The following is a 27,047-nucleotide window of genomic DNA, read 5'->3' as shown; positions in this document are numbered from 1 at the left end:
TAGAATTTAGCTAGCAAGTTTTTTTTTTTTAATTACATGAGACTATTGCTCACATTACAATATTTAAATATTATAATCCTCTCTAATATTTGAGAAATTTAAACCTTCACTCAAATGTTTTAGAAAAGACATTTAAATTAAACCCCCACAATATTTCTGTGAGAGTTCGAACCACTTCCCTCGTTACACTTGTGAGAAAGTGACTCTATTCACTCAACTTTTAGCCGGATGGTTATGAATTTAGCTAGCAAGCTAGCTTTAACAATTGACGGAAACTTTATATCTCATCTATTTGTCCTTTATTAATTTTGTAGTGAGTCATCATTAATACAAAGGAGAATCTGCTGTCAATTGGCTATGTTAAACAGGGACAATCTCTGTTTGATGGCACCAACTCACTTCGATCGTTTGTTATCTCCTCGCTTTTACCCCAAAGCACCATGCATAATCAGCACACCATCAACAGTGCTCCCACTATGCTGTATTACTTGAATATAATCTATAAAAATCTTACAATTTAAACAAGGTAAAAGGACAGCGGCACCATCTAGTATGGTGAAATAATCCCATGATTTCTTTTATGTTTTGAAATAATTATGTAGATCCTTTTCAGCTTTTTAGGACACATTTTTTTTAAGACAAATCTTAAGGTCTGTATAATTGTTTTTAACCACAAAATGAAGAGACATGAATTATTATTTCTACAAAAAAGATAATTTTCATGACCATTTTACTGAATCCCGGATATCACTATCGTTTTTCCTTAAAATAATTAACTAATAAGTGCATTCAGAATAACCAAAAACAATTCTTGCTGTAATTAATATTCCACAGCGAAGCTTTCATCCAAGACCAAAGATCCTCCAATTGCTACAAGCAGAACTGACAAAGGATATGGACGTAAAGACTGGTCCTCCTAGCTGAATTCCATGTTACCAGTGTCACTATCACTCGGTCACAATTCCCTACAAAATTAATTAGATAAATATAATTAGTTACCACGTATTTATTACTATGTATATTATCATCAACTGATTTATACTTGTTATCAAATTGATTTATACTTGCCAACTAATAAATTATATTTAAAAAATTTATCTAGTAGCAAAATTAAGAACAATAATCAAAGCGTGAGGCAAATTCCCTTAAGTTAGGAAGGTCCGTACCAATTATTCAATTAATATTTATATTTTCAAAAACTACCAAATAACTACTGAATATAACTTTTTATGAGTAAAAGAATATTTTTTTATAATAAAACTTAAAATTCAAATAAAATTTCATATGCAATATGTGAAAAATAAATGAATAATTAAATACATTTTATCAAAAATAAATATACAAGGAGTAAATGAGAATTGACTTAAATTATAAAAACTAAACGAATATTGGATGGAATGTTAAAGTTTAAAATAAAATTTACTAGATATTATACCGAATAAGCAACTGTACACAGTCGAATATTCCAAGTCAATTTCCGTTCTTTCCATTCTCTGTCCATGCATAACGCGAAAACAATACACTAGATTGATCCCATTAAAGATATTAGAGTTGTGCTTGAGTAATGACATTGGTGCCTCTTACTCATATTAGTCTAAACATAAATTATACCAAAAAAAAAATTGTTCTAATTAATCATATTGTACATACTAATTACAAAGTCGATAGATACGAAAAATGTATTTAATATAATAAAAAAAAGTGTATTTGGTTGTTGAAATTATCACCTGAATGATCAGCCAAGTTGCAAAAGAAAAAAGCACCAAAAGAAGCCAAAGAACTCAACAAATGGCTATAGAAATTTTTGGGTGGTGATGGTGCCATTGTGCTATTTTGGTGCAATAAGTTAATATCTGTTGACCAAATGGTAAGTTCAGTTTCTTTATAGAGAGCAAGCACCATTGCTCCTCCTATTGCCATTACTGTTCCCAATATTTTAGCCTTCCCACTTGGTTTCTCCAGTCCCAGTTTCTCCATTCTGGTTATAGAAATTAAAATTAGTGGTTACGAGTTAATATGCTTGTGGTTTGGCGAAGTGGACGCATACTATATTTTTAGAAATTGTCACATAGATATTTCTTGAACAATTATAGCCTTTGACCTCATAAAGCATAATTACCTAAGCATGAGTCGATATGACTATTTATAAAAATAATGAAGTCTTTATGATCATTTTGCTGAGCCATGAGGATATTACTATCCCCTTCCATATTAATTAATAACATATTTTTAATTTGCATAAATTATAACACAATATGATCGACACGATTCCAAAAACAAATAGCCAAGATAAAGGTAATGGCAAGAATGAGATATGCCATGGCGGCAGCAAATGTTGCTGTTGTTAAAGACGGGCATTCTAGGTACAAATTTTGAGTCAGAAATCCACTAGAATAATCACATTAGTTAATGTCATGGAATTTAAAATTTCATAGGTCAGAGAAAATTAATGACAATTAAAGTATGAAGACAAAATTAACTTATCTAAATAACCCCCAGTTAAAAGCTTGGAATCAGACCATGTAAGTTATTTTTGGCCTGTTCTTCCTATGCAGGCAAATGCATGTCTAAGCGTGTCGTGAATTCAACCCTTATAAATCAGATCAAATTCACCCCAGGACCTAATTCTGCTTACAAGATGCAAGATTCACAGATCAAGAAATGCACACACTCAATAATCGATCAAGAACAGAAACAAGACAAAGACAAACACACAAGAGTTAAGAGGTTCAGCACCTGTTGAAGGTATCTGCATCCACTGAGGAAACAAGCTTCAGGCTTTCACGATATTGAATCAAAGATCTACACAGAACATGAGATAGATACAGAGAATACAAGTAACTAACCTTCTCTCTCAATTCTTATGACTAGATCTGAGAAGAATGCACCAGAACCAGCCTTTAGGAAGGCTGTTTCTGGGTTTGTTAGTTGCAGCAGCTTCCTGTCAAAATTAACAGCCATAACTAGCAAGCACACTTGGACTCCATGTTTTTGTTTAAGTGACAAAAAAAAAACAGCATTATCATGCCGTTTTAATTTTAAAAATCACGTGTCACACATGTGAAAACTTAATGGCTTTTGAAAGAAATTCAAAAAAGGAGTCCAAAGATCTTACCTTTTCGAATTATGTAGCAAAATAAACAGGCGTTGGATCACGTCACAAGTCGGCAAGAAATCATGAGCGGAAATCTTCCTCAAGTCACAATATATTTACTTTTTTTCGGATTGTACAAGGTTTTTTGTTTAATCTTTTCTTTCACCCACACACACACTCTGCTGTTTTTTTTCTAAATGAAATGGAATCGTTAACTTCCTTTTTCTTTTCCACTAGTGGTTTTTGATATATACAGCGGTTGGGAACGGTTGGGAAGTTGATTTGTGTTCAACTTCCCTCTCCCAAACGTGCATGGTAACCAACAAGTGGTTACCATGTGCGGGTTGGGTCGGCCCATCTAGGGCGTCCACCCATCCAACATCTCCCACTCGTACATGATGAGATGACATCGAAATAGCAAAGCAGTGAATGAAGAAATAGTGAACAGCCACATATCTCCAATCATATAGGCAAATATATCGTGTGACCATGAACATATCCAAAAACCCATTCGGGGAGCCAAAGACATATCTCAATTGCTAACCCAGGCAAGAGATGTCTCAATTGCAATCATATGCAAGAGAACTTAACATATGTTCATTGTATCCCATATTTAATTGACTTTAATACTCAAGCATACTAAATCCCCTCAGTATGCCAGAATTGCGCAATCTCTTTATGTATTCACAATTATAATATCACAAAGATATTAAACAATTGGTCGACCAGTGAATTACATAAAAGAAAAAATTAAATCTTCCCATCACACTTATGTCTATCAATCCAGAATAGTCACTTTCTTAGTAATGTTTCATAGACTGAATCATGTCAAGGTCGTAGATAACATGCTAAAGTAGCAGACACCAGTCTGAAATCTCAAAAACATAGTTGATAGTTATAGGGATACCACAATTGACTTATAAAAAGTCATATGGAACTTACACAATGAGGAAGAAGGGAGATTCTCTCATTTTCCATTTTGGTGACCAAGCACATGCGGTATGATACACACGTTACAATGACTCTTCCATTTCAGGGCGTATGTCTCATTAATCCAATTAACTGTACAGATCTTAGTCCAGTTGCTCTTCTACAACGCCTAACCTGAGTTTTTAAAGTGAACGCTTTCTTTTAGCGTCACAATAAGATCTCACGTCTTGCTTTAATCAGGTCTCTATGATGGTGGGGTACATCATAGTCGGTCAACGAGAAAATATCGTATACGACCTCATCTTGACTCCAGTCAAGGTGACAAAATTTGTAGAATATTTTTTTATTCTTTGGCTCTTAGACAAAACACATTGTCTCATTATTCTACTTGTCTCATCTCAGCTTAGTCCCAGAGCAACTGAGGTGACCGCTCATGTAAGAAAATCGGTCATTGACTTAATGACATACTCTCATATGTGTGTAATTATGCATTTCTCAAACTAATTTGAAATAAGAGAACTTAAAACATCAATGCATTTCAAAATAATTCATGTAATAAAAAGTTTACAAAATAAAATATCTTTACAATGCAATATTACAATCTAAGTAGCCTCAACGATCTAACATAAGAGGCGAATACATCTCTCGTTACAACTTTTGTAAGTGGATCAACTATCAGGCTGTGCATAGATATGTATTGTATGACTACTTCTTTCTTTGCCAAAATTTCTCTTATAAAATTGTATTTAGTCTCAATGTGTTTCGACTTGCTGTGGTATTTGGCATCTTTGGAGAATGATATAGCAGCCTGACTGTCACAATAGACAGTTACTGGACTAGTAGCGCTAATATTAATCTCTAAGTCCTCCACAAATCTCTTAAGCCACACAGCTTTTTGCACTGCCGCAGAACATGCAATATATTCAGCTTCCATCGTTGATAAAGCCGTGCATGTTTGTTTCTTGCTACTCCATGCAATTGCTCATCTGTTTAGCAAGAATGCATATCCTGAGGTCGATTTGCGCTCATCCAGATCGCCATCCCAGTCAACATATGAATATCCAACAATTCGCAAACCACCTCCTTGATAACATAAAGAATAATCTGCAGTGCCTTTGAGATATGCCAAAATCCTTTTGATCGCATTCCAATGCTTCTGTCCAGGATTCGATTGGTATCTACTCACCAGTCGTACAACATAACTGATATCCGGCCTTGTACACATTATGGCATACATGAGATTTCCAATGGCATTTGCATAAGGAACTCTAGCCATTCTTTTCTTTTCTTGAGGAGTCTTAGGACACATATCGAGCCTAAGAGATTGTCCTTTAGCTATTGGGGTGTCCATTGGCTTACAATCAACCATATTGAATCTTTTAAGGATCTTTTTAATGTAAGGTTCTTGTGATAGTGCCAAAAGTTTCCTTGAACGATCCCTAAAAATTTTGACTCCTAAGATATAAGTTGTTTCGCCCATATCTTTCATGTCAGAATTTGAGTATAGCCAATCTTTAACAATTTTGACAAACTCTTTACTGTTTGCAGCTAACAGTATATCATCCACATACAAAGACAATATCGCAAAATTGCCTTTAGATCTTTTAACGTACACACAATGGTCTTCCTCAATCATCCTAAAGCCATAAGAAATTACGGCTTGATGAAATTTAAGGTTCCATTGTCTAGAGAATTGTTTAAGGCCATAAATAAACATTTTTATCTTGCATACTTTGCGCTCTTGGCCTTTAATAACAAAACCTTGTGGTTGTGCCATATAAATTTCTTCCTCTAGTTCTCCATTGAGAAATGCAGATTTTACATCCATTTGATGTAACTCAAGGTCTAGATGTGCAACGATAGCCAAGGTTAATCATATAGAAGCAAACCTTACTACAAGAGAAAAAGTCTCTTCATAGTCTACATCCTCCTGTTGGGTATAACCTTTCGCGACTAATCTTGCTTTATATCTCTTGATTGTCCCATCCGCCTTACACTTTATCCGGAGAACCCATTTGTTTCTAATAGCTTCACGGTTAGGCGGAAGATCAACCAAGTCCTAGCTAGACCTGATTGACTTTCATAAACTCCATCTATTCCTCCATTGGTTTCATTCACAAATCCTTAATAGACAATGTGAGAGCCTCGTTGTAAGTATTTGGCTCATCACTATTGTGTGAAGCAATCATAAAAGCTTCTCCCTCAATCTCATAGCGACGACGAGGAATTGGCCTATGATTACTCTTTCGAGTTGATTCCCTAGCTGGAATCGAAGTTTCTGATGTTTTACTCCCACTCAGAGTGGCAATCCCTAAAGGATTCGTACTAACACCAACACTATCGTTAGAAATGATAATCTCATTTGAATCTTCTAATTCATAGAATTGAAAATCCTTATCAACTTCTCCAATGCTAGGAAATTCATTTTCTAGAAAACTGACATCTCGTGATTTCAGTTCAGACACAGTTCCACCTGCTTGTTCACCAATGAACACATATCCTTTAGAGTATTCTGAGTGTCTAATAAATATACACTTTTTACCCCTAGCTCATAATTTTCCAAACTTATGAGTAGGGTTGTGAATATAAGCTGCAGACCCCCATGGCCGCAGATTAGATAGGTAAGGTTTTCTACCTGTTCATAACTCATTTGGGCTGGAACTAACTGATTTTGAAGGAACTCGGTTAAGTACATAGGCAGTAGTTAATAAAACATCTCCCCAATAGGGTATTAGAAGATTTGTTTGCGCCATCATTGACCTAACCATTTCCAATAAAGTTCTATTCCTTCTTTCCGCTACACCATTTTGTTGCGGAGTTCCAGGAATAGTCAATTGTCTTTTTATCCCTTTCTCATTACAGAGTTCATTGAACTGTTCCTAAAGGTATTCACATCCTCGGTCAGTTCTTCGAGCTTTAACATTGTTGTCTAGTTGATTCTCTACCATGTTCAAATATAATCTAAAGCAATCCAATGCTTCTGATTTATGAGAAATTAAGTAGACGTGACCAAAACGTGAATTATCATCGATGAATGTAATAAAATATGAGGCTCTATGTTTAGCCTTTACATTCATTGGACCACAGATGTCAGAGTGGATTAACTGCAATGGTTTTTTGGCTATAATTCCTTTGCTAAATGGTGTTCTAGTTGTTTTTCTAGTTAGACAATTTTCACATATGGGCAATTCAATCTTGGTGAGTGGGCCCAACATGCCCTTTCTCACAAGTTTATACATTATTTCTTGCCCTATATGACCTAGTCTAGTATGCCAAGTGATGACATCTATTCATTATTACTAAAAGAAGTAACATAAGAAAAACAACTATTATCATAACTTGAACCATCAAGTATTGTATCTAATACAATAAAACCATTAATTAAATGCTCAGTTCCAATAAGGACTAAATTTGAAAAGATCTCGAAACAAACACCATGAAAAGTTAAGTAATATCCTAATTCAAGAAGAATAGGAACATATATCAAGTTTCGTTAAATCTCCGGTGCATACAGGACATCGTGTAACAAAAGAATACGTCCACCACGCAAAGTCAATTTGTAGGTGCCTATTCTTTTTGCCTCAACCCTAGAGTTATTACTCATGTATATCCATCTACTCCCTTAATTGATTCGATGATACTCCACATATGCATCTCGATCACGAGCTATATGGTCTGTTGCTCCTGAGTCTATAGTCCACACAGGACGAGATTCGGTTAAGAGTACAGAACTTGTTACTAAAGCATAATTTAACAAAGTGTAGTTAGGTCTCACCTTTTTTGGCTCAGTTTACTCACGAGCAAAGTGACCTAGGTTGCTATAGTTGTAGCATCTCACCTTATATTTGTCCATTTTCTTGCCAGCACGCTTACCCCTTAGGCACTTTTTAGTATTTGGCTTCTTCTTATCAGGATTAGATCCTTCACCCTTTTGGTTATTTTTATGGTCCCATTTTTTGCTTGCCCGAAGCTTTGCGCGATCTTGATTCGGCCATAAAAACTCTATTAGAAAGCTTAGCTGCCTCAAGGAGCTCTACTTCCAACTCTAGGTAATGCTCAATATCTTTAAAAGTTTTGATATTTTTATTATGAGTCATATTCACCTTCATGTGTTCCCAAGTATCAGGTAGAGATCTTATCACTGCCTGGATTAGTTGTTCATCAGTCAGAACATGTCCAGCAGACTTAAGCTCACGAACCATGTTCGACATCTCCCTCAGATGCTGCCTCATAGTGTGGTTCGGGCGCTTCCGATAAGAGTCAAATTTGATCGTAAGCCTCCTGAGTTTAGTGGTCGAGATACCACCAAACTTGTCTTTATGATCAAGCCACATCTCTTGAGCAGTCTCATACTTCTCATACTCGCACATGAGGTCATCTTGCATGCTGTTCAACAACGTTATGCGAGCATTGATATTCTTCTTTTTCCAAGCCTAATAGGCCTCAAGATCTCTCCTGTGTTGAGTAGTATTACCTTGCTCAGGCTCAGCTAGGGTGTTGTTAAGAGTTTCTAAAGTCTTTTTCTCTTCAAGGATGTACTGAATCTTGCGGTGCCAAATATCGTAATTGTCACCATTCAGTTTCTCACCCTTGTTTAGCTCAGCCACAATGTTTTTAGATGCAGAGGCCATCTCAACTATAATTCAACACATAGACAATTCAAAATACAATCACTAAAGGCATAATTAATAACTACACACAAACATTAATTTTGCTGCAAACATAAACCAAAAGACATGACGAACTAATATTGGGAATGAAATCAAAAGGTCGTCGAGGCTTCTAATCATCATCCAATTCCCTTTATTATATTCATCATTAATTCGATTTTAATGTGCAAAATTATCAGTTCGAATTATGAATTTATTAAATTCAATTTAATTAGAACTCCCACTCAATGAAACAATTCATGAGATGTAAAAGAGTATGTAAAGTCGAGCAACAATTAATGTAGAATATCATTAATGAAATCATAGCAACATATAGTTCAACCAACAAAATAAAGCCAATTAAAAAAAAACATAATCAACAAACAAATGAAATAACCTAACATAGTCAAACTAATACATAAAATCTTCTACATGTTCTTAAAATATTCTTTGTTACTCGTGACTCTTTCATCTAACTTATACTTAAGTCTATCTCCAAATAAAAATAATTGTTCCCTCTTGAAGATTGTGTTTATGGTTTTCTCATACCATAACTTCTGCCCTCTACCAAGGCGACTAGCTTGTCTCCCACTTCGAAGGTTCGTGTGAATGCTAAGCACTGAGGTTCGCCTCATCTTCGAAACAACACAACACTCCTCCATTAACTTAATTTCACACCTAAGCATGTACTATCTGTGTGAGGGTTCCTCAATCTGATTTAACATGCAAACCTTAAAGACAAGCGTATTGTCATCATCAGGTAATGATTGAATGAGGAGCCATTCATAATAACCCCAGTTTGTATACACAGTAGGTATATTTGCGGACATTAAGCGGTTAAAAGCCCCATATAAATCTTCTATGTTAATGCATATAGGACGATCAGGGTCCATATGATAATTCTCCATTTTCTCCATAAGTTCTTCATAAGATAGATTATTATTAATCTCAATTAGATCATTAGGTGAAACCCAAGCTGTAATTGTCATTAAACCTTCTTCTTCAGTCCACAACTTACTAACGGGAGACATCTACAAGAAAAATAAAACCAAAATAAAATAAAATTAGGGATTGTTAACAAACGACTAAATGCGAGATTAAATTTTAGCCAATTCCATAAAAAATAAATAAATATTTCAAGCTCCCACTAGAGCGAAACATTCATTAACATATAATGCTCATTCGTGAGACTATATAAGTTCGATCCAAAATTTTATTTCAAAAAAATAAGAAATGATTAAAAATAATTATTTCATATTTAAAAAAATAGAAATTAAATTTCAGAGCAAACGGCGTCCAAATCGATGTCCCGAATAGCAAAATATGTAAAACATTTACGAATCTGGATTTATCCCCACGCGCGCTATAGTGCTCTACAGTGCCACTATAGTATCGCTACAGTATGCTACACTACGCTTAGGGATAGCAACCAAACCCGGACCCGAATCGGACCCGGACTGAACCCAGAAAATCCGATCTGGGTTCAACTTGCACCGGATCAATTTTTATGCAGAATCCGGATCGATTTTTCAGAACCCGCATACTTCCGGGTCCGAATCCGGTTTCAGGTGAACCCGCAAATCTGGGACCCAGATTCGGATATTATTTATTTTAATATTAATTTTTTTACATTATTAAATACAAATAGAAAAAAAAAAAGAAACCCTAGCCCTCTCAATCTCTCATTTGTTCACTCCTCTCTCAAATCTCAATCTCTCTGCTCGTTCCTCTCTCAGTCTCTCACTCTCTTCAACTTCTCCTCTCAATCTCTCATCTATTCGACTATTCCTCTCTCAATCTCTCTCACCCGTTTCTCACTCAATCTCTCTCACTCTCTCTTCAACTCTCTTGTAATTTCTCTTCTTCAAATCAGATTCTTTGCGGCGTGGCTGTCATCACCTTCACGGTGCGCTTGTGTTTGTTTCATCACTCATCAGCATCAGCATCACTTGTCTCATCTCTCACTCTATCACGGCCAGCAAAAGGGGGTGGATTTCGCGGCTGTGTTCTGTGGCATGTGGGGGTGGATTTCATGGTTGTGTGTTTGTGGCCTGTGGGGGTGGATTTTGTGGCTGTGTTCTGTGGCCTGTGGGGGTGGATTTCGTGGTTGTTGTATTTGTTTTAAAACATGGATTTGAAGTTATATGTTTTGTATTTGGAATTTTGTTGAACTAAACTAAAGAAAGCAATTTGGATTCTGAAAGCAATTTGGTTCTGGTTTGTGTAATTGTGTTCCTTTTTTTTTTCATTTTTCCAGCAACTTCAGGAAAGCAATCCGGGTTTAAAACCCAGAATCCAGAAACCCAGATTTTTCCGGGTTGAACCCGGACCGGACCCGAATGGAAAAAAGCCGGGTTTAATGCGGGTCCAGTAATGAGAATTTGGTGTCCGGGTCCGAATCCGGAACGGCTAAACCCAGACCCGGACCCGGAAATTGCCATCCCTAACTGCGCTACAAGATGCTACAGGCGCTACAGTACATTACAGTTGCGTTCAAACACACACAACTGCGCGTGGGAACTTTGCGCCGCTTTAGTAGCATTGGGTCCGACACTGTTCGACTCCATTTTTTATTATGAACACAATCGTACATTTGGATTTTCAAACGGAGGTCGAAATAGGCCGGAATCGTCAAAAAACTAACTCCGGAACTGTTCATCATCTTCTCTAAGTTAGGGTTTCTTAACCCTTTCCAAACCTTAATCTAACCAGAATCATATCTTGGCCATAACTTTCTCGTCTTAAGTCTGTTTTTAACAAATCATATATCGTTAGAAAGCTCTCGAAAAGATCTTTAAATGATATATCACACATATTGTCAGGTATTCTAGATCAAAAGATATGATCCATTAAAGTTTCAGGTTTCATAAAATATTTAGGGCTCATGCAATCTAAACCCTAGGCCAGTTTTAATAACTTCAATTCCAGAATTTATACATTCATATTAAACATTCCAGAACACTTAAAACAATAGCCATCGCAAAAATTAATAAAATAAAAAATCATGCTTTTCATGAATCAAATCCAACCAATGCACGAATCCAACACATTCAGGCTCTGATACCAATGAAAGAAATTCAAAAAAGGAGTCCAAAGGCCTTACCTTTTCAAATTATGTGGCGGAATAAACAAGTGTTGGATCACGTCACAAGTCGGAAAGAAATCACGAGCGGAAATTTTCCTCAAGTCATCATATATTTGCCTTTTTCGGATTACACAAGGTTTTTTGTTTAATCTTTTCTTTCACCCACACACACACACTCTACTGTTTTTTTCTAAATGAAATGGAATCGTTAACTTCCTTTTTCTTTTCTAGCAGCAGTTTTTGATATATACAGCGGTTGGGAGCGGTTGGAAAGTTGATTTGTGTTCAAGTTCCCTCTCTCAAACATGCATGGTAACCAATAAGTGGTTATCATGTGCGGGTGGGGTCAGGTCGTGTCAGCCCATCTTGGGCGCCCACCCGTCCAATAGTTTTAGATGACATGACGACTAATGTCGGTTTTCAGCAATATACCGATAAACAAGTCATATGAACTCTGATAGGTCCCAATCAAACCTTGACTGTAATTGTTAATAAATAGAATTCTCTTAGGGTGAGAACATACCATTGAGTTTGGATAAATACTTGTCGTCCCCTTTATTGAATAGTATCCAATTTAAATACAATCGTTTAACTACTACTCTTAAACTTAAGATCCACAATCGCTATAATTAAGGAAAATAACTGCTTATATTGTAAATAAATAGTTAACAGTACGTCCATCCCACAACCTTCCTACATGTACTACACTTTGTGAATGCCATGGCTTATCAATACCTTCCCCTTTTAGTGGAACCTTGTCCTCAAGGTTCAAGGTAGAGAACTAGCCCCCAATGAGCTCGTTAATGTCTCCACTAAATTGGTCATTAGTATTCCCTTTCAATAGTAAAAGTTGGCGACCCATACTATTCTGGCCAAAAGAAAATTTATCATCACAATTAAAACAAAGGCCTTGAGCCCTCTTCCTTTTCATTTCCTCCCATGTTAGTGAAATGCAAGTTATGCAACCCAAGAGGGGGGGTGAATTGAGATTTTAATACTTATACTAAGCAAACCGCACAACAATTCAATTTAATGTCTTAATGAAATAAAAAATAATAAATTCAATCAAGCACGATATTAAAAGAGTGAGGGAAGAGAAAATAAACACAATGATTTTTACATGGTTCGGCAATCCTCGCCTACTAGTCCAATTTCAGAACTTCTAAATAATACTTGTCATTCCCCAGACTTTCTAAAATTATGATATGACCCCAACTATAATAGTATTTTTCAAAGAAGTTCTTTTTAAAATTTAGCATAATACCCATATTTTTCAAAGTTTTCAAAATCTTTTACTTTAGTCCAAAATTTGAAAATATGAGATTTCCTCAAGCGACAAGCCACTAGCCTTAGGCGGTTAACCGCTCACTCTCTGTCCAATTTTGGATTTCAAATGTTTGAATTATATTCAGATCCTCAAACTTTCATAAATTATAGTATAGCCCAAAATATTTCAAATATTTGCAAAAAGATCCAATTTTAATTTACGAAAAGTAATTATTTAAATAAATTCTTGAGCTTTTCAAATGCTAAATCATGCATCAATTAAATCATACCAGCTTTATAAGAATTTATCGCAATAATTAGTCCGTTGAGCTCTAAACTTTATTCTTGAACGTGCCGTTGTCCGTTGAGTGTCTTGAGCTTGATTTCACGTGATTCACCTCATCATAAATATTATCCTTCAAGAACTAGTGAAATATGAAATACAATATTTATAAAATCACTTAAGACACATGTTTGTTATCATCAAAATTACATAATGTGTAGGCCCTTTAGGCTAACAGTTAGCCGCTTCACGGGCCCTGTTGTTGGAGATTCCATTGGTGGTAGAAGGATTTTCTTTTGTTCTGATAGCTGGTCATCTTTCATGCGAGCTAAACTGATGGCTTCCTTTAGCATTCTTGGTTTGAACATGCGGATGTCTTCAGATATCTCCAATTTTAGTCCGCCCATGAATGTTCCCATAAGAGCTTTCTGTGTCCAGCCATGAACTCTGTTACCAAGCCTTTCAAACTCCTTTTGGTAATCGCGAAGGGAACTGGTTTGTTTTACTCTAGATAAAGCTTCATCAAAGTCTTCACATTCAGTAGGACCAAAACGAGCCCATAATTCCTCAGCAAAGGTTTCCCATGTCACCAAACTTCCTTCCTCTTGGTAAGCTCGTCGCAACCACTGCCACCATTGATTGGTTTCTCCCTCAAGGTGAAAAGACGCCAATGCAACCTTTTGTGCCTCTGTTGTTCCCTGGTATTCAAAAAATTAGGAAACTTTGCTAAACCACTCCGTAAGATCATCTCTAGTGTACCTTGGAAATTCAAGCTTAGCCATTTTTTATGAGAAAATCATTCGACTTCCACCAGCTTCCTCTTTGGTATTCTCCTTGTAAGAATGGCTAGGGTGATTATTGACGTTATGGCTGGACCCTTCTTTATTTGAAAAGAAAGCCTCATACATACGATTCATGGTCTCCTCGAGCTGATGCAGTTTTTCATTAATGCCAATCTCCATTTGTTGCATTCCATTTTGAAGTTCGCCAAGCCTCGCTTCTAAATTTTCAATCATTTCTTTGTTAGTTGCCATGAGAATAATAAAGTTTTTAAACAAGATAACGCAGCTCTGATACCAATTGATAGGTCCCAATCAAAGCTTGACTATAATTGTTAATAAAATAGAATTCTCTTAGGGTGAGAACAGACCACTAAGTTTGGATAAATACTTGTCGTCCCCTTTATTAAATAGGTACAATTTTCTTAAAGCAAATAAATAGTTAACAACACGTCCATCTTCCCACGACCTTCCTACATGTACTACACTTTGTGAATGTCATGGCTTATCAAACTCCTTTTCTCAAAATAGAATGGCGATAGTTTTAGTTTAAATTCATATCAATCAATCTCCACATTGATCTCAATACTCTAGCTACTTTTAGAAGCTTTCTTTCTCAACATTTAGAACTTTTTGAAACCTACAAAATCCTGTTAAGCTCATACAGAGATTGAACTTGGCAGATGGCACAACCTTGGTTAATATGTGAACTAGATTTTCTTCTATGTATATCTTCAGCAACTTCGCAACAAGCCTCACAAAATGCAACTTTATATCAATATATTTAGTTTTTTCATGATGTGTTTAGTTTTTGCTAATATGAATAACACTTTGACTGTCACAATACACTGCTGTTGTCTCTTGTTTATCTCCCAATTAAGTAATCATTCCCTTTAACCAAATGGGCTCCTTGAAAGGTTCTGCAGTTGTTGTGTATTCAGCCTTTGCTTTTGGCAAGGTAGCCACAATCTATGATGTTGATTTCCAATTGACAATGCAACCTCCCAAAGTGAACAAATGACCTGTTTGAGATCTCCTTTTATGGAGATCCCTACAAAATTAGAGTACACATAGCCAATCAAAGTGTATCCCTCTTCGTTGGATCCACTATATGTCAAACCGCACTCTAAAGTGCCTCTTAAATACTTATTATTCACTAAACTGCTCTCTAGTGATCAATGTTAAGATTTGTCATAGACCAAATTACCATACTCATAGCGTGTAAGATATCTAGACTTGTAACTACCATGCATGCATAAGGCTCTCAACAACATTTTAAGTAAGGAATCTTGATCAACTTTTGTTGTTCTACATCAGTTTGAGGACACCATTCACTCGATATCTTCAAATGACTGACCAATGGTGTTTGAATAAGTCTGCAATCATGCATGCCAAACCTAAATGAAGCCTTCTTGATATAGTTCTGCCAAGTTAAAAATATATCCTTTTTCATTTTGTTTGTGACTATTTTCATCCCAAATATCTTTTTTGCAACTCCAAGGTCCTTTATTTCAAACCCACTACTTAGAAGACCCTTTAACTAATCAATTTCTTCTCGGTCATGACATGCTATCAATATATCATTCACATACATCAGGAGATATATCATTTTTCCTTCACTTATCTTTTTAAAGTACATAGAATAATAATAACTGCATCTATTATAGGCATGTTTAATTATGAAGCTATTAAACTTTAGATACCATTGTCTAAGTGACTGTTTCCACCCATATAGAGACTTTTTAAGCAAATAGATATTCTTTACTAGGTATTACCTTTCAGACTGCTGAAATTACAACTTTTTCTTGTAATTCACCATGTAAGCAAGTTGTTTTAACATCCATTTGTTCAAGATACAGGTCATAAACCGCAACAAGTTGAAGAAGTGATTCTAATGGAAGCATGCCTTATTAATGGAGAGAAAACTTTAGTAAAGTCAATCTTTTCCCTCTGAGTAATGTCTTTTGCCACCAATCTAACTTTGAGTAATGCCCTTTGCCACCAATCTAACTTTGAGTAATGCCCTTTGCCACCAATCTAACTTTATAACTTCTTATTTCAATATCAGGTATTTCTTTTTTCACCTTGAAGATCTATTTTCAACTTACTACCTTTTTTCTTTTTCATTTTTCAATTCAGTTTGATTCTTCATTAGAGATGCAATCTCTTTATCAATTGCTCTATGCCATTATAGCTTATTTTTGCTACTAATGACTTATTTATAAGTTCTTAGTTCATTATCATTTACTTCATAAGTAGCAGTTAATGTATAAGCAATCAGATCGGTAACTACATATCTTTTAGGTGGTTTGATGACCTTTTTTTTCTATCCCTTACCAATTGATAAGTGTCACGTTTACTTTCTGTTGATTCAGATTCTTCTATAGCTTTAAGTTCATCAGCAACAATTTTTACTTCTCCTTTAACATCTGGTTCAGCCTTCTCTATTTTATAAGACTATTTCAAATTGAATTCTATCAATTACAATTTCGAATTTATGCTTATTACTAGCAAACTTCTTGATTTATTCAGTATTTCAAATTCATTGAAGGTTAAATCCCTATTTATTATGAACTATGGTAGTTTAAGTTTAACACACCATAACTTATAGCCTTTAACACTGCAAGATACTCTAAAAGTATGCATTTCAATGCCCTTAGGTCCAGCTTGTCTTGCTTGACATGTGCATATGCCAAACAACCAAATATTCTGAGTTTAGAATAGTCAACTACTTTCCTAACCATAACTCCATTGGTGTTTTAGAGTCTATAGCAGTTGATGGACTCCTATTCACCAGTAACAACCAATGCTAAATACTATGCTGAGAGGATTTTTGGCAACTCTAAGCAAAGCAGCATACATCTTACCCTCTCTATTGATGTTATATTCATCCTCTCAACAAAAACATTTTGCTGAAGTGTATATGTCATTGTCTTATGCCTCAAAATGCAATATTGTTTTTTCACAATACTCTTCAAACAACTTATTACAATATTCTAAGCCATTATTAGTTCTTAAAACCTTTACCTTCGAGTTTGCTTGATTTTCAACTAAACTTTTCCATCTCTTAGACCTTTTCAAGCACCTCATCTTCGGATTTAAAAATATAAACCCAAACCATTCTAAAAAAGTTATCGATATAGAAAAAAAAATACTTGTGGCCACTTAAAGATGTCATCACTTGTACAGGTTCCCACAAGTCAGAGTGTATTTAGCCTAATTTTTCTTTTGGCAGTAGGAACTGCAGTTTCAAACTTTATCTTGGAAGCCTTCCCTAAATACAATCTTCACATAATCCCAAGGGTCCTGTCTTATCTTTCCCAAACACTGCTTGCTTTTAAAGCTCTTCTAAAGCCCCTTTCACTTATATCCCCCAACTTCAAATACCATAGCTTTGACCTGTCTTTATTATTTGTTATGAGTGCCTCCCCAATAGCTATTTGTCCATTTGACACATACAAGCCATTCAATTTGCTACCTTTTATTGCCACGCCTTTAATAATCCTTAGTGTCCCTTTTTAGCCTTAATAATACAAACTGCTTAATCTAGCATCCCTATAGAGATCAAGCATCTTTTTAATCCAGGAACAAGCCTAACTTGAGTTAATTTTCTAACACATTATCAAACATTTTAAGGCTAATAGTCCCAATACCAACTACTTTACATGTTGAATTGTTTCCTATCAAAATCATAATATCGTCACATGACTGATATGGAGTAAAGTAGCTTTTATTTGGACACATGTGAAAAGTGGAACTTAAGTCTAGAACCCACTGACTTTGAAGCCTTTTTTAGGCTATAGTTACCCCAGTAATCTCAAAATTGACTTCTTTTGTGGCTATGGTTGCATCTCTAGTTTTATCCCGTGAATCTTTAATCTTGGATTTCCTATTACGACAATCTTTCTTGAAATGCTCTTCCTTGTGATACTGAAAACACTTTAAATGTTTTTGTTTTGACTTTGATCTCCCTTATTTCTTTCTTTTTTCTCCCTCTTTTCAGATTTGGCTCTAGCCATTAAACTTTTACTGGATTCACTTTCTGAATTTTCTTGCTTGTCTTTCAACTTCTTTGTTCCAAGGGTTGACTTAACCTCTTCTGAAGAAAGAGTTTACCTCCCATACAACAAGGCTTCCAAAAAATGCTTATATGATTTTGGCAAAGAACTAATCAACAAGAGTGCTCTACTCTCATCACTTAGACCTTCATCAATTGTTTCCAAAAATCATAAACCTTACTGAATTCATCAATAATGTTCATAAAGAGATTATCCTTCAACCATCCTTAATGAAAGCATTTTTTTCTTGATCTTTTGTCATATAAAAGTTTTCAAGTTTAGCCACAAGACAACAACATATCTTTCTTTGCAACTTCTCTGATTACAGAATCTCCAAGGCTAAGAATAATTGTGCTTCTTACCTTTTTATTAATCTTTACTACCTATTCAAGGGTCTTTGATGATGAAGCCTTTTTTTCCTCAGTCTTGTGGCTAGTTCAATGGCATCTCTCAAACCTTGAGTGATTGATAGAGCTTCTATCTTAATGTTCTACATATTAAAATCGTTTTGGCTAGTAAACTTCTCTAATTCTACCATTTTGTTGTGAATGCAACCTTTATAAATCAGATCATATTCACCCCATGACCTAATTCTACTTACAAGATGCAAGATCAACAAATCAAAATATGCACACGCTAATAATCGATCAAAAACATAAACAAAACAAGACAAACACACAATAGTTAGGTGGTTCAGCACCTATTGAAGGTACCTACATCCACTGAGGAAATAAGCTTCAGCTTTCACTAAATTGGATCAAAGATTTACAGAGAACATGAGATTGATATAGAGAATACATGTAACTAACGTTCTCTCTCTACTTCTATCTCAATTCTCACGATTACATATGAGAAGAATGCACCAAAACCAGCATTTATAAAGACTGTTTCTAGGTTTGTTAGTTGTTGCAGATTGAAACGACCTGCCCCGAACCTCAAGGTGAGTTTATCTAACCTCATCCAAACTAGATTGATAATAATCTAATTAGTAAGGATTCTGCCGAAAATTCGGCTGAATCTACTATATATATATATATCACTCCTAATATGAAAATATGTAAAACGAATACTCCCAAAATAATTCAATACACAACAAACTCCAAAGTTCAACATCCTCAACCAAAATGCTAAGTTTTACTCAAGATATCTCCAGAGTCTCAAAAGATAATATTATAACTAATATTAATATCTCAATTTATTCTTAATCCCAAAAGAAAAATCTAACAAAATTATACAATCCCAAAAGAACGAGATAACCAAGATGTCCTAACAAAAACATATATATCTTCTAACACCATCACGTGGCCAAGACTCAAAATATATTTACAGCTGCTGGATCGATCTGGTGTACCTGCAACCTCTTGGTGGGAGGGGGGAAATATAATAAAAATGGGGTGAGTATAAAACCCAGTGAGATCAGTGAGTGGATAGTAGTTTTAAAAATTAATTCTTATTTTAAAAGAAATAATCATATCATTTCCAAACACGATTTCATCAAACCATATGCAAGAAATCAATAGTAAATCATTTAACATTTAAATCATATTACTAACCATGAAAAACATATATAACATCGTACCAAATAACCATGGAAATCATATCACAATATCATATAGAATACACAAATCTGAAAATCATCACCAAACAATTACCCAAGGAAATAATCTCGTCGTATCCGGACCTCAATGGACGGACAATGACGTATTGTCTAATGATTTCAAAAACAATCATTATACTTATATTCACATACCTTTTAACCATATTTTAAATCATACCACATTTGAATCCACTTTTCTTATCTTTAAAATACTATCATGCTTATTCAAAGTTGATACGCAAAATCATTAACCAAACATTTTAATAAAATACCAATGTGTGAATAAAATATATTTCGAGAAAATCACTAAATCAGAACATTTAAAATACTTATTTCGAAAACATGCTTTACTATCATAATTAACTATGAAAATAAGTTTTGTATATTCCACTCACAGTGACGGTGTTCACGCTCGGTTATCGTCCACGTTCGCGGACCGATTCTCGCTCGCGAATCCTCCTAAATCAAGGAAACACATAATTATTTTCTGTAAATCAGAATTAGGACTAAATTTATGCAATAAACTTGAAACAAACATCTATCCATAATTTACAACTCCCGTATCAATAGAATTACCAAAATACCCTCGATTCCTTAAATCGTTAAAATACTTAGAAATCGTAAGCCACCAAATTACCCTCAGAATCGTAATTACACCCAATCCTCAATTTCAGGAATTACTAAAATATCCACAAGCTCAGAAATTACAAAATTGCCCTCAGAGTGTGAAACTACCGAAATGCCCTTGCCAGTCAACGATCACTGGAATTTAGTCAACGCTTGCCGGAAAGGACGGGTTAGACACTTTTGGCCAAGCTGCGTTCAATGGTACCAGCTGTGAGCTCCAACGCGCGGCAACAACGCTGGAATCTAGCTCGACAACCGTGAATTTCCCACAATTAACCAGCGGTGAAACAATGACTCTCGGTGGCTATGGATGGTCGGAAGTAGAAGAGGGAGTCATGGGGAACAAAACTAAGGTGGTGGCGTGGTCAAATTTCGTAGAATCAACGGCGGTGGTGATGGGTTTTGGCCGTGGTTTTTCAAGCCTTAAACGGTAGCGTTCCGGTCGATTTTCGACGACAATGACGGCTGGGGTATGATGGCCGGTCTTCAAGCTTCAAATTGGTACCAAGCTTGACCGGTGGGGTGGTTGGAATCGCAAGATATGGCCGGGTCACGTTTGCGGGGGTCGGATTGGGTTTTTTGGTCTGTAGTTAGGTCGATTTGGCAGCTTCCCTTCACTCTCTCACATGTGCATGTGTTTACCCTGTTTTCCAGCTCTTTTCTTTTACTTATAAAATCCTTAACCGCCTCATTTTCATTCATTTTTTTCACATATGTTACACAGATTCTCGCCAAAATTAACAGCGATTACTACCAAGCACACGTGACTCCATGTGTATGTTGAACTGACATTAAAACAATAGTGCCATCATGCTGTTACAATTCTGTAAAACAATAGTGCCATCATGCTGTTACAATTCTGTAAAACAATAGTGCCATCATGCTGTTACAATTTTGAAAATCACGTGTTACACATGTGAAAACTTAATGGCTTTAGATGACATAAACACTAATGTTGGTTTGGCTTCAGCAACATAGCAAAGTACAAGTTATATGAACTTTTTTCTGAAAACAAAATGTGTTGAAAAAATAGCATGTATATATGTTATTTTGAGGGCACATTTTGAGTGGGTCCCACTTAACAAAAGTGGAAAATCTTGTGAGGCTCGGATTCTACTTCGTTGATACTTCAAAAGTATAATCTTATTTTTGCAAAATGGTGCTTGGGTGAATGAGAAATTGTCTCTCAAAGTTCACCCTTGAAGTTGAAAATTTGAAAGGAAATGACGCTTATCCCACATGGGAAAAATAAGCCTAGGGATTAGTGTTTATATATTAACACTTAACCATGCATGAGTAAGAATTATAAGGATAAAGGCTCTCTCCACACGCGCATGCACAGGAGGGGTGCAAATCCAAGACCGATTTGGTTGAACTTGTGTGCGCCCCACGTCCTGCGTACGCGAATGTCAGACCAAAATCATCCAAGTTTGCATGGCACATTTTTAATTTCCTTTTGAATTTTTTGTTGTAACAGTTTCGCATATTGAATTGAAAGAATTTGTAACAGCTTCATAACAATAATTTTTTAGTTGTTATGCACGTTTTTTAATTCAATTTTCAAATCAATTCAGTGAATTGAATTGGCTGTTATAACTATTTATTTGCATATATTGAATTCAAAAATTCAATACAAATCAGCTGTTACATCCTCTGTTGTAACTATTTATTTGCCGCTGTTGTGGTTCGCCGGAATTTCCTGTTTGTGCTTGATACGAAATTCGTTCCCGTTGTATCCTGGGAAACAGATACCAACAAACCTTAAGCACTCCAAGAGGTGGTAAATATGTTTTAAGGAAACTGTCATGTGCAGGCCTCAGGTTTATTTTTCTATTTCAGTTTCCTTACTCTTCTGTTCTTCATTTGTTGTTTCCGATTGCTAGTTTATGTTGTTGTTTAAATTAGCTACTATTTAAATTGTTATCTCACTATGTTATTTTTTCTTACAAAATATCGGTCCCTTTAGTTTGAATTCGTATACATCAAAGGGCTTAAGGTATAAAATTTTAAAAGGATAATGTAATTATGAGCAAATAATTAAATTAACCTTTCAAAGATGGGCAACGAAAGTTGTAGCAAGCATCATTGTATAGGCGACAAGGATCTTCAAATTCATTCCATCATTTGCAGTTAGTTTGTAGAAAATATTCAACCCAGCATATGCAATTTGAACCACCACCAACACTATTATTGGCTTTAAACCATCCAAAATATCACAAATTTGATTCATGGTTATACAAATTTTGCAGCTGCTTCTTTAATATAACACAAACACACACACACACACACACACACAGCTCAGTGCTTTTTCGTGGGTTATTTTAATAAGTTTAGTACAACATGGCTGAGGCAATAGACAAATTTTATTTTGGCTAAGAACTAAAGAAATGAAAATGAGGAAAAAAAAATCTGAGATTTTGTTTGTTATGTCTTTTAATGCATCATTTAATTATTTTATTAGATATTCGTTTGTGATAGGCTTCTATCAAAATGGTCTTTACTGACATTTGTTAATTGTGTCAGTAATCTGGGAGTCAGAAAAATAGAGATACTTGTAAGTGGTGTCAGTGATTACTATTACTATAGTATCACTAAAATAATAACGCCATGGTATCAAAATATTACAATACTATATTAGTATTTGTGATTACTGTTACTATAGTATCACTACTTTATTTATTATTTAAAAAAATAATTATATAAAATGACATGTTGCCCGTTGATTTGTTGATAGAATTAAAAGGCTGTGAGAAAGAAGAACAAAAATCAATTTATATATCAAAACCTTTCATAACATTTAAATATTATCAATATATATTACACAATCCAAATACTTCAATACACAAAGACGTCTTATTACAAGACATCTTATTCTTATAATTGAATAATCTTAACTGCTATTATCCAATCAAATTCCTTCTACTCGTAGCTGAATTTAAGGGCTAAATTTACCAAATCTAAAAGCTAAATTTAGAAGGATTATTATTTTTCACTCCATGAACATAAGTACTGCGATCATGCATTATCACAAACAGCTTCTTCATTCACGGACAGCTTCTTCATTCGATGAATTTGATGGGTTAGGGATATAAGTTGAAGAAGAAACACTTTAAACATATTAATCATATATGCAAACAAATAAAAGAAAAAGGAAAAGAAATTGGTTGCCAAATTCCAACAGTTGCAAAATAAATTAACAAGCAATACAGAGACAAACTTTAATAGAAATAAACATATTTTGCTCGAAAACCAAAAAATTCATAAGCTATGAACAGATCAACTCAATTATCTTAAAGGAAAATTAGAGAATAAGAATGTTCTAACTCATTTGATTAGAAATAAGGTAGAATATATTTAACTATATATATAAATTAAAAAAAAAAAAAGGTGATGATGAATTCATTCTCTTATATATATATATGAATAAGAGAGAGTGAGATAGCAAATTATAGCATTCAAGTTTTCAGTATAACATCTAGTTTCAAGAAAGTGTGTTTATTTCTCATTATATAAAAAACAATGATTTTCCAGCTAAAAAAAATTCATAATAAAATTTAATATCTAATACAACATAATGCAATTAGTGTCAACTCATTCCAAATTACTCTACTAGAATAATAAAACATTTCAGCCATTGTATTTATGGAGCTACTAATCCATAATATTCACAATAAATATAGAGTTCAAGGCAATTAAGAGATGTACCTCTTAAAGCTATGCATATTCTCTATCTTTCTCAGGCAATCTTTAATTCATATAGTTCCACCCCCTTTGAATTCACAAACCAAGACTTTACAAACAAAAGTAGAGGGCACAATAATTTTTTTTCCTTCTTTTTAAGTATTGATGTTGATAAATGGCTGGTTGAATTTGATCAAACGAGCAAGTACTTCTCTAATCTTTGAAAAAAAAAAAAAGCTTTTGATTATTCCAGCAAACACCATAGTCCATAATCACCCAAAAAAAAAATGTAGAGTTTGATATTATTAGCCTCAGTCTCTTTAATTATTTTACTGTTTGAGTACATTCAAAAGTAGAGGCCTAATTTGAATTTCTTTTACTGAACAGATAACCCCATAATTAACCACATGGTGTTCCTAATCAGTTTTGGTCATCAAAGTGATATGAACACAACTATTAATGTAATTTACTATAAATTCGTTTGCATATTCAATTGTCCATATATGCAAGTATGTTAATGATATTTGTTAACAAGACAAGATTATTAAATAACCAAAGCGAATGACAATATATTATTATTTATTTCTATTTTTCCTTCATATATATTAATAAAATATGTCATTAAGAAAAGAAAATAAACTATCAATGAAATTCCAGCACTTGCTTAACAATGAAATTCGTAACATAAACAATCATGCAGGTAATAAGAACTGACCTTATAAAAAAGTTTGCAGCTTGTTGAGTCACCCGAATGGCGTCCTCTGTGTGTGGAATTGATTTTGGCCCCCATTCAAAAGCATTTTTCTGCAGCATATTTGGTCAGTCTTTTCCTCTAAACAGAATCAGTTGCATTACTAAGAAATTTGTTTAGGAAATACATGACTTGGAGAAATAGGATGAATACAAAAAAATATTTTCTCATAGACCACACAGAAACAGAGCTTGACTAGAAAGATGTAACACATGACATGAATACCAAAAAAAAATTGTAGCTTGGCCTGAAATCAAATCATCTTGAGAGAAAAAAATAGTGTTGCCAGACAGCTTGTCCACAACATCACACACATCTAGAGTTTAGCACACAAATGTCACTCAAAAGGTTTGATTAACCAGATCAGTCTGCCATATTAAGCTTATCAATTTTGTAAATGGGGTGCAGCTAAAATCACTATTAAGAGCATTGAAGTTAATACCTCTGGATGCCATTGGAAGGCGGTCACAGGATAGTTATAAGCTTGCACTGTCGAGACATAGACCTGATAATGATTAATAACAGAAGTTAGAATTGATAACACTAGATAAATTGCCATTAAAATATCAAGCATTCAGGCATATATCATGAGTCTGTGTTTATATATAAAATAAATTCAACAAAGGAATATTTACTTTTGTACCTTATTATATTCATCCACGCTTGTTGTCAAGATCTTAAAAAACTTAGCTAGCTCCTGGTTTGCTTGCATTCTTTCAGGTGAAATGCCATACTGTTGTAATGGTACAACACATAAAATTTCAGATCAACCAAATTATTTACTCAATCATCCATAATAATTTAATAAATCTAAACATTTTTAGAGTCCATTGTCTCCCAAAATTGAAGTGCACTGACCTAAGGAATCAATTGTACAAGAAGTCCATATAAATGGAATTCTTCCATGAATAAAAGAGGCTCACGACAAAGCAGGATTTCCAAAAAAGCTCGCTTATTAGACCCAACACTTTCATTGAGCTAGATATTCATGAGTGACTAGCATTATTACAGAAGATGAAGGAAATTAAAACAGAGAATTGAATCTAACAATAAAAAGATGGTTGTTTTAAAACATAAAGCTTAACACATTTTTAAGAAATTGAATCTAGGTACACAAATGCAAAGCAAGTTAACCATACATGAAGCACAATTTTCTTACATGGTGGTTTTGCATAACCAGGCAATCCGTACTCAACTTCTTAAGGAGCTCTGGGGAAATCTGCAAAATGGGCACGAGTATCACGTTGCGAAATCATGTCATTCTGGAAGCTTAATACCAAGAAGAAAATAAAACAATCTGGATTAAGCTGCAAAAAATGTTAAAGACGGCATGGAATCTTTTTCTTACTCATGACAAGACTATCTAGAAACTTTTGGATCTTGTGTACAGCTTCATTATCAATATTGAGTCAAAGTGTTTGAAAATCAAAAAATGGTAAGCATGCTGAGAAAGTTAGATTTGAAGAGGCTCCTAGCATCATTAATTGTAACAACATAAAAATCAATTAAAAAGCAATGAAAACTATGTACCTTTGGAACAATGCTCCTTTAATATTAATGTTTTTGACGAATTCGAGGGTAGATGCCTGATTTGCTCCATCAAATATTTCCAGAATGTTTCTGTCCTATTGTTGAGGAAGAGAAAAAAGTAAAAATAAAATAATGAACAGCAAAAGCAATCAACAATACCGGAAAGAGTACCATCATATTATAATCATTGTAAGCAGTAAAAGACATTTTTCTTACGCAAGAGACAGACTAAAAGCATACAGTAAAGCCATAAGAAACACACACGTAATATGCATACAAAATCCAAATTGAAATTGAACAGCAGGATATTAATCAAGAGATGAACAAAACATGTTTCAAGCCTAAAATAAGCACAAGTTAATCAGACACAAAATTGGAAAGCTACGCTAACCAACTAGAAAATCAAAACGGGTGAAGGGTGAAAAATTACCTCGCTAACGATCATTGATAAAAGTTCAAAGCCTAAGCAAATGGCATATACGGATGAGCAAAATGTGGAGACCTAAAGCGGGTCTTGTGAGCTTGTGGCATAGCGGCATGGTGGATGTTTTGCATAATGTAGATCGTTAGGGTTTCGTATGGTATGGGTCTTAGAATTTGAGCAGTGATGTTAGGATTTCTTATGGCATGGACCCTTGAATTTTAGGGCTCGAAGAAGAGAATTTTTAGAGGTATGAAGAAGAAGAAGGATATCGCTAGAGAGATGAGGTGGCTAGC

General features: G+C 34.7%; 1 protein-coding gene across 1 annotated transcript in view; it reads right to left on the bottom strand.

Moving 5' to 3' along the window:
• The window catches only part of LOC18042927 (gamma-glutamyl hydrolase 2), a 95,603-nt gene extending 68,556 nt beyond the window's left edge, over positions 1 to 27,047 (bottom strand). Inside the window, exons 1-6 of the mRNA XM_024183938.1 lie at positions 26,761 to 27,047; positions 26,331 to 26,425; positions 25,960 to 26,019; positions 25,444 to 25,533; positions 25,243 to 25,305; positions 24,765 to 24,853 (exon numbers count right to left, since the gene is read on the bottom strand). Coding sequence (XP_024039706.1) covers positions 24,765 to 24,853; positions 25,243 to 25,305; positions 25,444 to 25,533; positions 25,960 to 25,974 — 257 coding nt within the window. The 5' untranslated portion in view covers positions 25,975 to 26,019; positions 26,331 to 26,425; positions 26,761 to 27,047. The remainder of the gene's footprint in view (positions 1 to 24,764; positions 24,854 to 25,242; positions 25,306 to 25,443; positions 25,534 to 25,959; positions 26,020 to 26,330; positions 26,426 to 26,760) is intronic.

The sequence above is a fragment of the Citrus clementina genome, unplaced genomic scaffold (assembly GCF_000493195.1).
Source record: "Citrus clementina cultivar Clemenules unplaced genomic scaffold, Citrus_clementina_v1.0 scaffold_5, whole genome shotgun sequence".
Classification (NCBI taxonomy): domain Eukaryota; kingdom Viridiplantae; phylum Streptophyta; class Magnoliopsida; order Sapindales; family Rutaceae; genus Citrus; species Citrus x clementina.
This window is presented reverse-complemented; position numbering and strand designations above follow the sequence as displayed.